The sequence below is a fragment of the Sinohyriopsis cumingii genome, chromosome 9 (genome assembly GCF_028554795.1).
Source record: "Sinohyriopsis cumingii isolate HCF-2022 chromosome 9, ASM2855479v2, whole genome shotgun sequence".
NCBI lineage: Eukaryota > Metazoa > Mollusca > Bivalvia > Unionida > Unionidae > Sinohyriopsis > Sinohyriopsis cumingii.
In genome coordinates this window covers 120,293,854-120,309,228 of record NC_142969.1, presented here as the reverse complement: position 1 = coordinate 120,309,228, position 15,375 = coordinate 120,293,854, and the positions used below count along the sequence as shown (strand labels likewise).

The window sequence follows — 15,375 nt, the reverse complement described above, 5'->3', positions numbered from 1 at the left end:
ATCTGCTTTAATATCACAGCTAAGGAAAGGTCTTAACAAGCAGCCAAGTCTGAAATAAACAAAATATTAGCAAACATGGATAGCAATAACACGAGTGAGTGAATCAGTTAAATAAAACAATTCTTCCACCTGTGTAATGACCATTCAAAAACAGTCAACCTTTTCAGGTAATACAATTCTGCGGAATAGCATCGGGTGTTAATTTTATTTGGGTTAACAATTCATAATATATTTCACAAAAGAGCAATAAATGTATATTGTTAGAATAGCCAACGAACCAGCATTTGACTACAAGTAAATTAATTCATAGTTTAGTTAGTTTGAAAAAAAGCTAATGCACTCTAAGCCATTCCATTACCTGTAGCTACCTGGTGACCCAGGCCACGACTGCCACAGTGGATCATAACACACACCTGTCCTTTGAAGTCAATTCCCATCTTTTTGGCAGCAAAGTCATTGTAGATTTCATCCACTACTTGAATCTCTGCATAGTGATTTCCAGCACCCAATGTTCCAAGCTGCAATATAGAATTTCAGAAAAGTCAATGCTAAATGGTCACAAATACACAAAAAATCCCATTCAAATTTCTGTTGAAGAACCAGTGCTCTATCCAACCAATGTCTACCTGCATCCGTGCCTTGATGTACCACCACTGTCTCAGAATTGTACAAACTTTGGCATCGTTGATACCACAGTTGTTGCACTCACTACCAGAAAAGCCATGCCTTACTTTCATCAAGTTAGTGCAGGTGAGACCAAAACTTTAAAAAATTTTCTTCAGTTATTCAGTAACCTTGTAAAACCATTTTTTGGGCTTGCACTTTGGAGTTATTTTAACAGGAAAATCAAGAAGAATGATGGACTATTTAAAAGCTACAAAGTTAATTTAGGCATATAAAGCCTGGTTTTAGTAAATAACATACTTTTACTTGCTTAAGCCCACCTTTTATTTAATTAAAAAGATTAAAAAACTGTACTTACACAATGATGCCAAAGTGATCACTCTGTTTAGTTTCTGCCAAAGCAAACTTGCCAAAATTAGTTCTTAAAGAAATAGCCTCCTTTTCAAGAACATTCAGGTACAGGGATAAATTCACATCTTGATGAAACTTTTACAGCAATGTGATTCATATCAATTATGGCTCTGAGAACGGGACCATGCATTCTTTAATGGGATAATGTCCCTGCTACACAAGATAAAAATAAAATTATCTCAGCAAGGTTTACCTGAGGCAGACCCCTCTTTTTAGCACGACCACTGACTTTTGATGGATCTGCCTGCAGCATTCGACCATATTCTTCACAATGCTCCTTGTCCTCTGCCCAGATGTAACCTAAGAATGAATGAATGAATGAATGAATGAATGAATGAATGAATGAATGAATGGACACATTCAATTTTATTAATAGGGATATATGCGGGAGCTAAGGTGAAAATGTTACCTAAGGAGTGGGTGGTGGTGTGAGGGATGGGTTTATCCCACATTTGGAAGATCATCCTGCAAACTGACCAGCTTTTCAGAAAGATCTGTTTACTTATTCCATTTTCAAAACTGTGCTGACAAAAGTCCTGCTTTGGTTTTACTTGCTCTCCATCATAAGGCACTTACAGCTGGAATATTTTCATTTTCTACTAAATATTACAAAATGATATGAATGTATTTTATTTAAAACCAACTATAGATAATTCAGAAGTATTTCCATTATTTAACAATATTTTTAAAGTACAAATATTTTGTCAGTCATAAAATCATTTTATGTATATGCAGTTTAATATCCCTTTCTCTTTTTCCTCTGAAATGATGCACATCTATCACTTTGCTATAAACTACAGAATTGCCTATTTGTGTGTGTGGTGTGTGCATTTTTATTGTATTGGTCACCAACAAGTCTTCTATAAAGAAAAAACCCTCCACTGAAAATGATTATTAAAATTTAAATCAAGGAAACATTTTCCAATTGATGGCAGTGCAAAGTGACCCCACCCCCCAACTGCAAGCATGAAATTCAGCACTGCAAACATCAATCACAGAATTTTTCTTCTTTTGTTTTATTTTACATGAAATGCTACTTGTAAAGGTTAAGTCTTGCAAATCTGATCTTCTGCTTCACTTAACAACTTTGTCAGAAACCATTTTTGAACACAAAAACATTTTGTCAGTACATATGTAAAATATGCAACCAAAGGTATAGTTGCTAGTGAGTTATAGTTCAAAAGATACATTGTTTCTGTGGCATGGGTCACTATGTTAACAATCGGCTGCAATGTAATAACCTGGTTTTTATGCCAGACACACAGACCCATAGATAAACTCACATTGCAGCTTCAGTGCTAGAAAAGCTATTGGAATTAGAGCACAATGTGATTTGCAAGCAATGTCTAATTTCTGACGAGTCACAATCAACCAAAGTTGGTAGTCCAGTCCAAGATAAAAACACAAACAGTTAGTTGGGTTTCAATAGACATACTGAAATAAGTTATAGTTCAAAGACATGTATGGGCATATATACAGATGGACAATGTAAATCTTCTATCCTGCTTACTTTTTAAGCATGACTGTAAGAAACTATTTGTATACCTTCTCTCAGTGACCAGTCCATCCCCATCTCCAGTGCTTCTTCCAAGTCTCTGAAGAATATAATGAAGTCCAAGTGATTATATTACCAATTCCCTTATGTAAACATGGTTCTTTGGAAACAGAAATTGTAAATCCATAAATTATCTAAATTATCTCATTCAAAACTGTCACAGTACACAATCTTAAAGTTTACAAAATGTAAAATTTGTCATCATATGTATTTTTGCATCAAAAGATTGGCATTTTTCTGGATGCTAATTTCCAATACAGTAATCAACAGATTGGATCCTGGATAATTGGTTTAAAACTACAATGAAGTTTATATACAGGGACACTAAAGGACTAGAACTTTTGTTCCATTTTTAAATGAGCCCCTTAAATGAACCCTGAAATAGGTAATTTTACCAAATATGCATTTCTGTTGCATTTCATGTGTGCTTTATGTGTTTGAAATACATTTGGATTTCATTTAATGGTATTTGTTTAGATTCCATAATTATGCATTTCTGCTTTCATCTCATAGTTTTTCATTTACTGTCTCAGAAAGGCATTATAATTAGCTTGTTTACTGGTTCCTTTCATCATTTCCTTTCATTTTCATTCATTTTGACTGAAACGGAAATGCATCTACCAAGGTCTAGTTTTCTATTTTCAAAAATGTTAAATGCTGAGAACTATTGCTTTTGTATCTGGTAAACATTAAATGCAAAATGTTGATGTAGTCAGTACTGTTGCTAGAATGTAATGCACATCTTGCCATGCTTATGCAATAATCATTAAAAAATACGCAACACCAATGCAAACTCTGTGACTGGATTTGTTTTATTGCTTCATCAGACTGAATTCAAACTACTGTTTACAGATTGAACATACTGGAATTTCAAAAGAACAAACATCTAAGCATGCATATATATTACCTAACAAAATACCCTCCCCCCAAAATATTCTTAACAGGATGTATCTGATAACATCTTTTCTGTTGGGTAATATACATCAGAAATCATATGTTTGCTTGCCATTGTACAAATTATGGCTATAAACAGGGAATTAAAAAACCCTGAAAAGCGGGCAGAGATCCACCTATCACTATATTTACTACTTTGTACAATGACCATCTTTTGTCAAACATTTCTGGTTTACAGTTTTTATAAGCACTATTTTTTCCCACATCAATATTGTGTGTGTGTGATTTGGATTTTTAAAGTAGCTTTAACAATTGTTCAGTCATATCGCTACGATATCTGCAGTGTGGCAGTTATAGTGGTGTCTAGCACTGGGGCATCATGCCGCAGACATGTAGCATGATGTCCCACCCAGTCACATTATCCTGACACCAGGCCAACCAGTCCTAACACTAACCTCTTAATGCTGAGCGCCAAGTGAGGCAGCTGTAAGTACCATTTTTGTAAATCTTTGGTATGACTCAGCCAGGGATTGAACCCACGACCTCCCACATCCGAGGCAGACGCTCTAACCACTAAGCCACCGGAGCGGTCCACACATCAATATTAAAAGCAACGATCTTCTTGAACTGTGAGAAAAATCAGATCTCATTTGTAATAATGTTAATTCTTTTGAGGAATATATTTGTAGCCAAAATTCTATGTAACATTTTAAACTGCAACCTTCTAGGTTTGGTTGTTGTTGTTGTTGTTATAGGGTTTAACGCCATTTTTCAGCACAAGATAGGCTATACATGGCGGCCAGTATTAATGGTGGAGGAAGAACCCGGGAAAACCCCTGAAAGAACCACCAACCCATGAGAAGCTACGGCAAGCTTTCTCACATATCCACATTGGCCGAGCCTGAGACTTGAACCTACGCAGACAGAGGTTTCTTGGTTTGGATGTCTTATATTTTTATATGGTAGTAAGAAACATCACTGCCAATCTTTTCTTCTAACTCAACAAGTTCAAATTTCCAAATTTCAGATCTTTTTGTTACCGAGTTAGTAAAATCTACCTCAAATAAAAAGAAACAATCAACATTTGATACTGAAAATTTTAACAGACGTTTTCCATTTAGATTCCACAGACAACATTCTTCTAAGTCATGTAAGTTTCATCACAGTCACAAAATTAAATTTATTAATCATTTGTAATACCTTGTCAGGACAATAAGACATGATTAATTCTGAAGATAGTTAAACTATTAATTAAAGCTATCTTTCCAAATGAAATTAAAAAATCTTTTATTCCGCTGAATTAGCAGGTTCTTAATTTCTCAAATTTGGGATGAGTAATTAAAAGATGTTTTAACTGTTTCCAAATTACCTGAAAACATCTAAAGACAATAAACTCCCAGCTAATTTTTTATTCTGGACAATATTTCTTTTTACCATCGGTTATATTTCTGATTCAAACTTCTTTATTTTCTTAATATTTATACTAAGGCCAAAAAATATGGAAAATTGATATAAATAATGCAAAGCAGACATAAGATCAAGTGACAAACATTAGCATATTGAGAGAGTATGCGTGTTTTATTACTTATATTCATTATTTTCATATGGCTAAAAGCTCTGCACACATGATAAACTGTATGGGGAGAGGGTACCCAACTCTCTACACCAGAGGTGGGCAAACTTTCCAGTGCAAGTGCCGCATACACACATTTACAACTTGTCGTGGGCCGCATAGTTCATTAAGTAAAATAGTTAATATTTGAAATAGCAAAAACAAAAGGTTTTTCTAAATAACATCATAATTAATTTTCAGTTGTTAATATGTTGCTAATATTTGAAAACTTAAACTTCAAAAGAAGCACATTTATTTGATAAACAGAGTAACATAAACAGAGTCAGTGTGAATGATGACTTGTACCTATGCTGCATGAAAACCCTTGGCGGGCTGCATGCGGCCCACGGGCCGTAGTTTGCCCACCCCTGCTCTACACACTCTTTTCATACCAAACCAACTGGAGACATGACCATTAATAACTATACATGGTTAAATGTTTTGAAACATTTTAAGCAATTTATTATTGGCTATTTAAAATAAAAATTTTTAATAACTTTATCAATAACTGGTTATATAACTGAGTTGTTTATAAGAAATTAAAAAATAATAAAACAAAAACATATAAACAAAGTGATGTCAAAGCTTGAATTATTCTAAGATGTTCTAACTAAAGTCTTAAATGCATAAACAGTATGGAAAAAAGATGACATATTAAAAAATACATAACAATGGATCATTAAGATTCATAAATCTCTATTGAAAACTATAACAGTTCACCACTTAGATACTGACAGACGTATTTAAGAAGCTCTGTCTTATTTATAATCTTCATTAATTAATAAATTAATTTATAAATTCATCATATTTAATAAATTATACATAAAATACATATTTAAAGGAAAATAAAACTGTTTTTCTGTTTCTTCATATGTGTCATGGTTAAACCAGTGAAACAAAAAATATAAAGTATGAAAATTACAGGCAGTATGAACATACTTGGCATTCATGGGGATGATTCCCTTGGATCCAACACCAACTGGGATGTGATCAAAGAGACACTGTGCTAACTGTTCCTTCAGCGGCTGCACATCCTTTTCTGTGAGGTTTGTTCTCAATAATCTCACTCCACAGTTGATATCAAACCCTACACCCCCAGGAGAGATAACTGACTTAGGATCTGACATATCAAAGGCTGCCATGTTACCTGTGAAAAAAATAAAGTATAATTTTTACCTCATTGCTCTTTCCTTCAAAGCATCAACACTGGCCATAAAAAGATCAAGCTTTAACATATGACACATATAACTGAATAGAACTATTAGTGACAGGTACATTACAAACAACCCTACTATTTACCATTCACAAAGCAGGAACTTAAACCAAGGAAAATGTGCTCTGAAACCAAAGTTAGAAGAATGGGCAATCAAGGGACAACACTCCTCTTAATAAGGATGCTAAATGCTGAAAATCCAATTCATTCAATGACCCGTCAATATAAAGGTGCATGATATATGTGCTGGAAATCCAATATTCCTTACTAAAGTTATGCTATGGAAACAAAATGAGGGAAATCAGGGGCCATAACTCTTGACAATGGTAGGATGGAACACTGGAAATTGACCTTATACAAGGTCAACTTCATATAAAAATACATACCAAATTTTTTTGAGACCTAATATTCCCTGGTAAAGCAATGCTGTAGAAATCAAAGTCAGGGAGACTGGCATTCAAGGGTCAAAACTAATGAAAATGAAGCCAAAGAAAATTGGAAATCAAACTTGTTTAAACTTATTCTAGGGTTCATCAATATAAAGGTCAACACAAATGTTGTTGAATTCCAACAAAACTTCACAAAGAAAATAGCTGCATCACAAATATTTACTGAGAATGTATTTATTTTGGGGCAGTATTAAATTATGGGGGGGTTGTGTGCAAAAAATAACATTTTTGTTAGTGCTTAAACTATCAATACTCAAAATGGGGGTCCCTTCTGTTTTAATGGATGAATCTTTTGCTTACTGTACCTTTAAATTATGACAAAATACAATAATGGTATTAAATAACTAAAAGAGAATTCACAGTGCTGGCATCAAATAACCTCAAAATTTTAAGAACATTTTGTCAGAATATTAGTAAGATGAAATGCCCAATCGCCAATATCCAAATGATTTTAAATTAGCAAATAAAAACAAATAGGTTATGTAAACACTTTACAATTTTTTTGCTAACTTTATGGAAGAAAAAAAGGTGGAAACTGAATCTATATAATAATACTGACCGCTGCTTGAAAATGTATACATGCATCCTGCTGAAATAATAGCTTTTCTAACACCAATGGTAATACATGTACATTATTATTGATTTGAAAATTAGAAATGATTGGGATCTTGTTGCAGATGCATAAAATTGTAATTAAGATCCAATGCATCTTAATGGTTGTCTTAAATATTTTGGTAACAAATTACTTATCTTAGGATTTTTAAAAATAAAATCATGACACTTCTCCAGGCAAAACTACAGATGATGTTGAAACATTTGTTCTGTCTTTTACTCTCTAAGTGTCTCTCTAACATAGTCATACATACCAACATATGATCATGCTTAAATAATCCGTTAATGGGTTGCCTTTTCAGCAGCATGTAAATCTTACCTATAGCAAATCCATAACCTGAATGTACATCAGGAAGGCCTATGGATTTCTGAAATCAGAAGAAAAAGAATCATATAAGTTGGGTTTACAGTATATACCTTTTAAAAATGATAACACCAATATGTGATGCAGATTTATTTTTATTTGACAATTGGAAAAAAGTCTGCCATTTAAAGTCAACATTTTTAAAGTTATAAAACCAGCAACTTTCACATTAAAAGTGTTTTAAACTGATACATGGATAATGTATCACACACACACACTACTGTGGTAACTGTAAGTGGACATGGTAATCAATGCTGCTCTATGGTTTCTATGCTGCTAAACATGAGTATGTGTCTTATATGATATTTCTAAAAATTAAATCTGCGTGGGATCGAGTCTAGGATTCGGCCAATGTGGGTATGTGAGAAAGCTTGCCAGTAGCTTCTCGTGGGTTGGTGGTTCTTCCTCCACCATTAATACTGACTGCTATGCATAGCCTATCATGTGCTGAAAAACGGCGTTAAACTCCACAACAGCAACAGCTAAAAATCAAATGGGCTTTAAGTAAGCTATTCAAGATGAAGACCAGTATGATAAATCTGACATAATATTTTGCCAGAGTTGTAGTAAACAGGGATATTAAACACACTAAGTATTCAGTTATTTTTCAAACTGACAAATATATTTAGATAATCTGGAAGCTGATTCAACTATGAATGATAGTGGGTACTATGTCATATGAGATTCACATTTGGTAGAATGCAGGTTTGAAAAGAAATCCTGGTACAAATCTATGGTAATATTACATTTTCTAGAACAAAATTGGTCAGAGCTAATTATTAATGGCATTTTCATCACTTAATTTAACTATATCATGCTAAGGAAATGGTAGCTATGATTCTCTCACAGGGACACAGTGACAATTATGGCTGACATGAGCAGGTATTCAACCTGTAACCCTTGGATTACAAGCTATATGCTCTTCCAACTTAGCTAAAACAGCTCCCCAGAAAAAGCAATATTTGAGATGTTAAAGTGTAGAATGCCATAGCAAATGATCAGATCAATATTTGGATTGTTAAATTGCAGGATGCCATAGCTGATGATCAAATCAATATTTGGGATGTTAAACTGCAGGATGCCATAGCAGATGATCAAATCAATATTTGGGATCTTAAACTGCAGGATGCCATAGCAGATGAACAAATCAATATTTAGGATGTTAAATTGCAGGATGCCATAGTGAATCATCAAACTTGGAATGTCCGTCTTGAATTCCGGTGCACATATCAGCAAAAAAAAGTCCATACCAACTAGGCTGCTTAGTAAGAGGCCTCACATAACTTTGACTGCTACACTAGTACTTAAGCTTGATTTAACATATGATGCTAATTTTAATGAATAAATGTTGTTGTTGTTTTTGGGTTTAATGCCATTTTTCAGCACAAGATAGGCTATACATGGTGGCCAGTATAACTGGTGGAGGAAGAACCCTGGAAAACCCAGGGAAGAACCACCAACACACGAGAAGCTACTGGCAGGCTTTCCCACGTACCCACGCTAGCCGAGCCTTGGACTTGAACCGATGCAGACAGAGGTGAGATGGCAGTGATCCGTAACGGTGGGCGCTTTAGACCACTCGGCCACTCGGGGCCCCAAATGAATAAATGTAAAATTATTGTTATTGTCATTATGTCTCCAGCAAAGTTAAGTGAAGAAAGGGATAGAAAGACGAATGTGGAATTTTATTTTTAAATGTCATGTTTTCTATGTCTGAATGAAACACATTCTAAATCCTTGAGGTCAATACCTTAAACGAAAAGCATTTTCTTTGGACTGTGACAGTTATGAATCTTTAAGCTGACACTGCACATACCCCAACAATTCCTGGTAAGGCAGCAACATTGCCAATCTGTTTCATGCCTGGCAAGAACCCTCCATAGCCTTGTGATCTACAAGACTGCTTCAACTCATCAAACATCAGCCTCTCCAGAGAATCATTTACATAGAAAATCCCCTCCACCTGAAATTGGATCCATAGCATCATTAAATTTCTGGGTAAAGCTGTGAATCTTAATATTAAGTCTCAGAAATAACAGGTTTCACATCACACCACCGCTTTAGCTGCAAATTGTACTATGACATAACCTCAATGTAAGAAACTAAATACTAAAACTAGGTCAGAGACGTCACCAAAGTCTGCCATGAAAAATACTGAACATACAATCATCTAATGTACCAGAAAATGGCTACACTTATGGAAATTCGATTTACTGCCTAATTATACATTTCTGCAGTTCCTTTGTTAAGAAATATTTATTTGTTACATCATTAACTCAACCTTAAAAATAATGTATCCTAGCAATAATCGGGGACTTCAAATGTAAAAATTCGCAGAAAAAATACAACCACCAGATGTAATGCTTTTATTTAAATGAATTACCATTTGAGAATTTTGAACATCACAAGTGATTTGGTAATCACTAGCACCAACACAGTTAGCACAAAACTAACAAATTACCCTCAGTGTCTTTGCTCTGAGCCTTGGCAAACAACTTAACAAACATTTAGTATTTCAATTATTCGATGTTTTGTTTAATTGCAATAGGAGACAGGTAACACATTGTAGGTATGGAAGTTGATGAGTACAAGTTCTCAATTATATATAAGGAGACTTTTCAATCTATTCCTATGCTGGGGTCAAAATTGAGGGCACACGACATAAAGTGACAGCAATCGGCTAATAAGGTATAACCCTTAAATGACTAGACTGGATCAATAAAATATTGACCAAGTCAATTCAAGTTTCCAATAATTTTTGGATCAAGTTTAAAACGCATGCTTCAAACAAAAATCAGCAACATTTATATACATGGTAGCCTCCCATGCATTAATGTTAATAATACTTTACCAAAATTTTCCACTCATTAAAATTTCGTGATCAGTTAAACAATTTTATATAGGACAGTTTAACATCTTGTAACTTTTAAGTGAACCGTAATTCTCCTTAGAAAGCCCTGTCTTTAACTCTCATGCAATTGTGAAGTGTAGGACTTTGTATTGCATTACTCAATATAACACTTAAATAATGTTGTAATGGTATTATTAAAGGTCTTTTCTTTTAAAATTTGTAAATGTTCAAGGACATTAATTAATTAATGTGACTCTACATTTCAGTCAATATCACAGTGTGTACAATGGTAAAAAGAGAGTCATTAAATGAAAAAACAGAGTCATTAAATGCACCAAGTGAGGCTCTACTTGCAACGAACATAACAAGAAACAGCCCAACATCAGATAAACATTGCCTGTACAACAGGGATGCATCTTACATTCATGTTTGGTAACAGCCCAAAATTTAGGAATATTGCCTGTACAACAGCTATGCATCTTACATTCATGTTTGGTACAACAAGTAACAGCCCAACATCGTAGAAATATTGCCTGTACAAGAGCTATGCATCTTACATTCATGTTTGGTACAACAAGTAACAGCCCAACATTGTAGAAATATTGCCTGTACAAGAGGGATGCATCTTACATTCATGTTTGGTACAACAAGAAAAAGCCCACCATCATAGAAATATTGCCTGTACAAGAGGGATGCATCTTACATTCATGTTTGGTACAACAAGAAAAGGCCCACCATCGTAGAAATATTGCCTGTACAAGAGGGATGCATCTTACATTCATGTTTGGTACAATAAGTAACAGACCTACATCAGATAAACATTGCCTGTACAAGAGGGATGCATCTTACATTCATGTTTGGTACAAATCCCTTTTTGATTCTCCAACTGTTGGGTGTCATCTTCTCCAGATAACTCAGCTCCTCCTGATATGTCCTTACCACCATGTTTGCTTTAGTTTAGTACAGTATTACTGCAAGAAAAATTAAAATTTGTTTAGTAGAGTATTACTGCAAGAAAAATTATAAGTTGGTAGCAAAATAAAGGTTTCAGCAATGAATATGAGAAAATTTTATAAGACTACACTTTGAATTACAGTTTTTCTCCACTACAAAAAATTAACAACATAATGATCAATATACACAGCAAAACACTTTAGATCACACAAAAAAAAAATGCATATATGGATATTAACTTCATAATCATAAACATCTTGGTAGCGAAAAGTATGTGGAACAGAAAAGGTCCATGACCAGAAATTGTCCAATTAGGGTAGGGGACTCTTCAAACAACCTTCTAATCTGCATGTAACATAGTGAATATTGTTGCATAGCCCATCAAGAGAGAAATCTTAATGATGACAGACCACTGTCCTGCACAAAAGGAAATTCATATTTACCATTCTGCATCATGACAAACATATTTTATGACATTCCATCAAAATCCTATTGCAAAAAAACATTTTTATAAACTTTTATGTGCCATCTCTTGTGAATTGTCTATTCTTTGTGTCACAATTGTGTGTGTGTGTATATATATATATATATATATATATATATATATATACACACACACACACACTGTATTCAGTAGCAGTATTATGCTTTATTCCTCCAATCCCATGTGAATTTTCCTTTTTCAAACTTTTGTATTACCAACATTGGAGAATTTAACAAACTCAAAGAATCCACAGAGTAAATATCAGTTTGTCTGACAACTACTTATGAAGTGATCATAACATATGTTTTGTTGTTAAATACAGAGAGAGCACAACAATTAGGTTAATTGTTTCACTTTAAATGCCATATTGCATGTAGAAGTTAATTCGCCAAATAATCAATTAAAACTTCAAGAATAATTATTGTAATTTAATCAGTTCATAAAGGAAACCATCAAAAAATTTGGTTAAGTTCCAATTAATTTATTTACTTGTTGGATCAAAATCAGAGTGAACCATTTGTGATGAGCAAAGCCACATAAAACACTGCCAATTAATCATACTGGCTTTGATTTGTCTAGCGTGTTTTGATTTGGTTGCTTGGTCCAAAATGCACTCAGCATCATAGCTACTAAATAAACACCGGCCCTTGTCAACTTTGGTCCCGACTGCAGTCAAGCAGGAACAGAACATATGTACATAAGTCAATTATCCAGTGACCACCATTGGGTGTGATACAAGATATAAATGTAAACATGGAAGGGGTGGAATGAAGTGTTTAGTTCACTCAGAGGGAATGAATGCCCAAATAAAGATGAAGTGCTTAAAACATAAGAATACAAACAGTCCTCACTTTTTAAAAAGGAAAAGACCACTTACCTGAGAGTAGCAACTTGAAAAAATTTACTTGCCCAACTTAGAAAATTAGTAGTCTGGGAAATCAGTCTATGAGATTTGATCAGCCCTGTACACCCTTATGCTGGAGGGAGGGAGTGTAGATTCCTAGTCATGTGACAATTTATGAATTATAACTTTATCAATGTTATCTTATAAAAAAAAATATCTGATAGATATGGACAAAAGATAATTTCATTTTAAAGAATTATGAATCTCAAGCACTGTGTATTAATTTTTAAAAAAACAAACACATCACATGAAGATATTTCTCTTTTTTCCAACATGTGGACTCTATGGTCATCCGACACAGAATGATGCGCTATAGTGCACAGGCTGGGTCAATGCACATGTAAGAAATCTCTCACACAGGAAGCTGGTGTCTCTAACATGGACGAGGTATTCTACTGCGGAAAGTTAAAGCTTAAAATAGTGACTGGTAAGTTATTACTGACATTAAAATTATTAAAGTACTCTTCCATTCTTAGTGTTTTGTTTACTCAGTAAATATACTCTCTCTCTCTCTTTCTCCATTTTCCCTTGGTAGCTGATGTCTGTCAATCGTATTTGTACCGAGCAATAAAGCTGAAGTTTCACCTATTGATACAGGAGGCACGACTCGAGTACCGACAACTGGAGAGGAGTGTTACACGACACTATGATAAGTCAAATCAACAACATAAAATTCGTGTATCTACAAGTAAAACTTGCAAAATGTGCCAAGCAGAATTATAATAACATACGAATTTTAGTAAATCAGCATAACATGCCATTAATAAAGACACTTTGTTAATATATAAAAATCACTTCGGACTGTCGGTGTCACGAAAATAGATTACTTTATACCTTCACTCACAAACACAAATATTTCATGAAAATGGTAAATACATCCACTTCAAATTAAAGAAGATATGTTCAATTGTATAATACATAAAATGGCATTAAATATTAAATAGAACACTAATTAAAACCTTACCAAAGGTACGAAATGTTTCTTCCACGTCGAAATTGTGCAATTTCTTATGAAACTCTTTTCGGTGAAGAGTTACTGGCGTTTCAACGCTGTCAATATTATCGTCGCCTCGTCAAGTTTTCCCCATAATTGGATGAAGCCAAATAGGCAACCTCTATTTTAATCAGGACCACGTTTTGGCCCAATATTGTTCTTTACATTTTTTTAATTTGGACAAGAATGATAAAAACCTCTATCTGTTACTTTTTTCAAACATTTCACTGGAAAAATAATACCGATTTCGTTTTTTAACTGTGTTTTTTTTTTTAGTTTGTATTTAAAAGTTCATTCAAACCACTTTTTCTAGTTATGGGAGGAAGGAGGGGAGGTTCCAGCAGGAGTCCCCTTCCCCGTAAATAACAACAACAAAAAAAAAAAACGCACACACCATTAGTCACTTGTAACTTGAAATTTGACCACTGTGCTCATCTCGCGCACGTTTATTGGGTATTATGTACATTCTGATTAGCGAACAGACCACTTGGTGGAAGATCCCAGATCGAAAAATAAACTTTCCCACGATAATGTTAAAATAAATAAATAGGGTGAACATTCTTACTTTAGAAGGTTTCTTTTTGAAAACTAAAGCTTTCGACGATGATGAAAAATTAATGATTTTTCAAACAAAGGTACTTACTCGAGATCGCGCCCTCTCTGCTGTTGTAAATTTAACCAAATATTTTATCAAGACCTACTCGATATCGTTATCTAGGATCATATAAATTTATTGTTATAAATCCGTGTGGAATAGCTTGTGCCTTTGAAACAAAGTTTTTAAACTTAATTATATCTATATCTCCTGAACACTAGGTTTGATGAATACAACTAAAATATTACAGTTATCTGTGATTACTTTTGGTATTTGTGTGTATCTCAGCGTTACATAAATTATATCCGTATTTTTACGACTTCCTCGTGAAAATATTCTGGCTGGATTTGATTGTTTATCTAACATTACATTGTCATATACAACTAAATTATTAATAAATCCATATAACTCATCTACGGACGACGCTTCATCAATATCAGTTATGAAATTAATGATATCATCACCATCTTCATTTAATAATTTTGCATTCTCATTAAAATCCTTAAGTACATCATAATCTCTCTGATCATCAACAGATGGTGCAAATAAATATAAGTTATCCCATTTTAACCGTCTCATTATCAGATTAAGTAATAATCGTGTCTTTCCACTTCCAGATGGACCTATTATAATCATTCTGATAGAATTCGGCAATGCTGAAGTATGTTTTACTGGCTCTTGTTTTCGTGTCACTGAAAAATCAATTACATTCGTATTTATAAATATACGTGAATTTATATTGTTTACGCTGCAAATCGAAAACTCCAACTAATGATCTAGTTACCGTCATGACGAAATATAGAAAAATAGTGCATGGTGGAAGATGTGCAATATATAACAGAAGGAAATTCTCATTTTA

At 33.9% G+C, this 15,375-nt stretch overlaps 1 protein-coding gene across 2 annotated transcripts in view; it reads right to left on the bottom strand.

Moving 5' to 3' along the window:
- Positions 1–13,961, bottom strand: part of LOC149792602 (RNA-splicing ligase RTCB) — a 28,671-nt gene extending 14,710 nt beyond the window's left edge. The window contains exons 1-9 of one of the 2 annotated variants that reach the window (XM_089971222.1): positions 13,892–13,961; positions 12,901–13,023; positions 11,435–11,556; positions 9,551–9,697; positions 7,690–7,738; positions 6,036–6,243; positions 2,581–2,630; positions 1,229–1,335; positions 359–518 (exon numbers count right to left, since the gene is read on the bottom strand). In XM_089971222.1, the coding sequence (XP_089827348.1) occupies positions 359–518; positions 1,229–1,335; positions 2,581–2,630; positions 6,036–6,243; positions 7,690–7,738; positions 9,551–9,697; positions 11,435–11,530 (817 nt within the window). In that variant the 5' untranslated portion in view covers positions 11,531–11,556; positions 12,901–13,023; positions 13,892–13,961. The remainder of the gene's footprint in view (positions 1–358; positions 519–1,228; positions 1,336–2,580; positions 2,631–6,035; positions 6,244–7,689; positions 7,739–9,550; positions 9,698–11,434; positions 11,557–12,900; positions 13,024–13,891) is intronic. The other variant, XM_089971223.1, reaches the window with a different exon arrangement.
- Between the last annotated feature and the right edge of the window lie 1,414 nt (positions 13,962–15,375).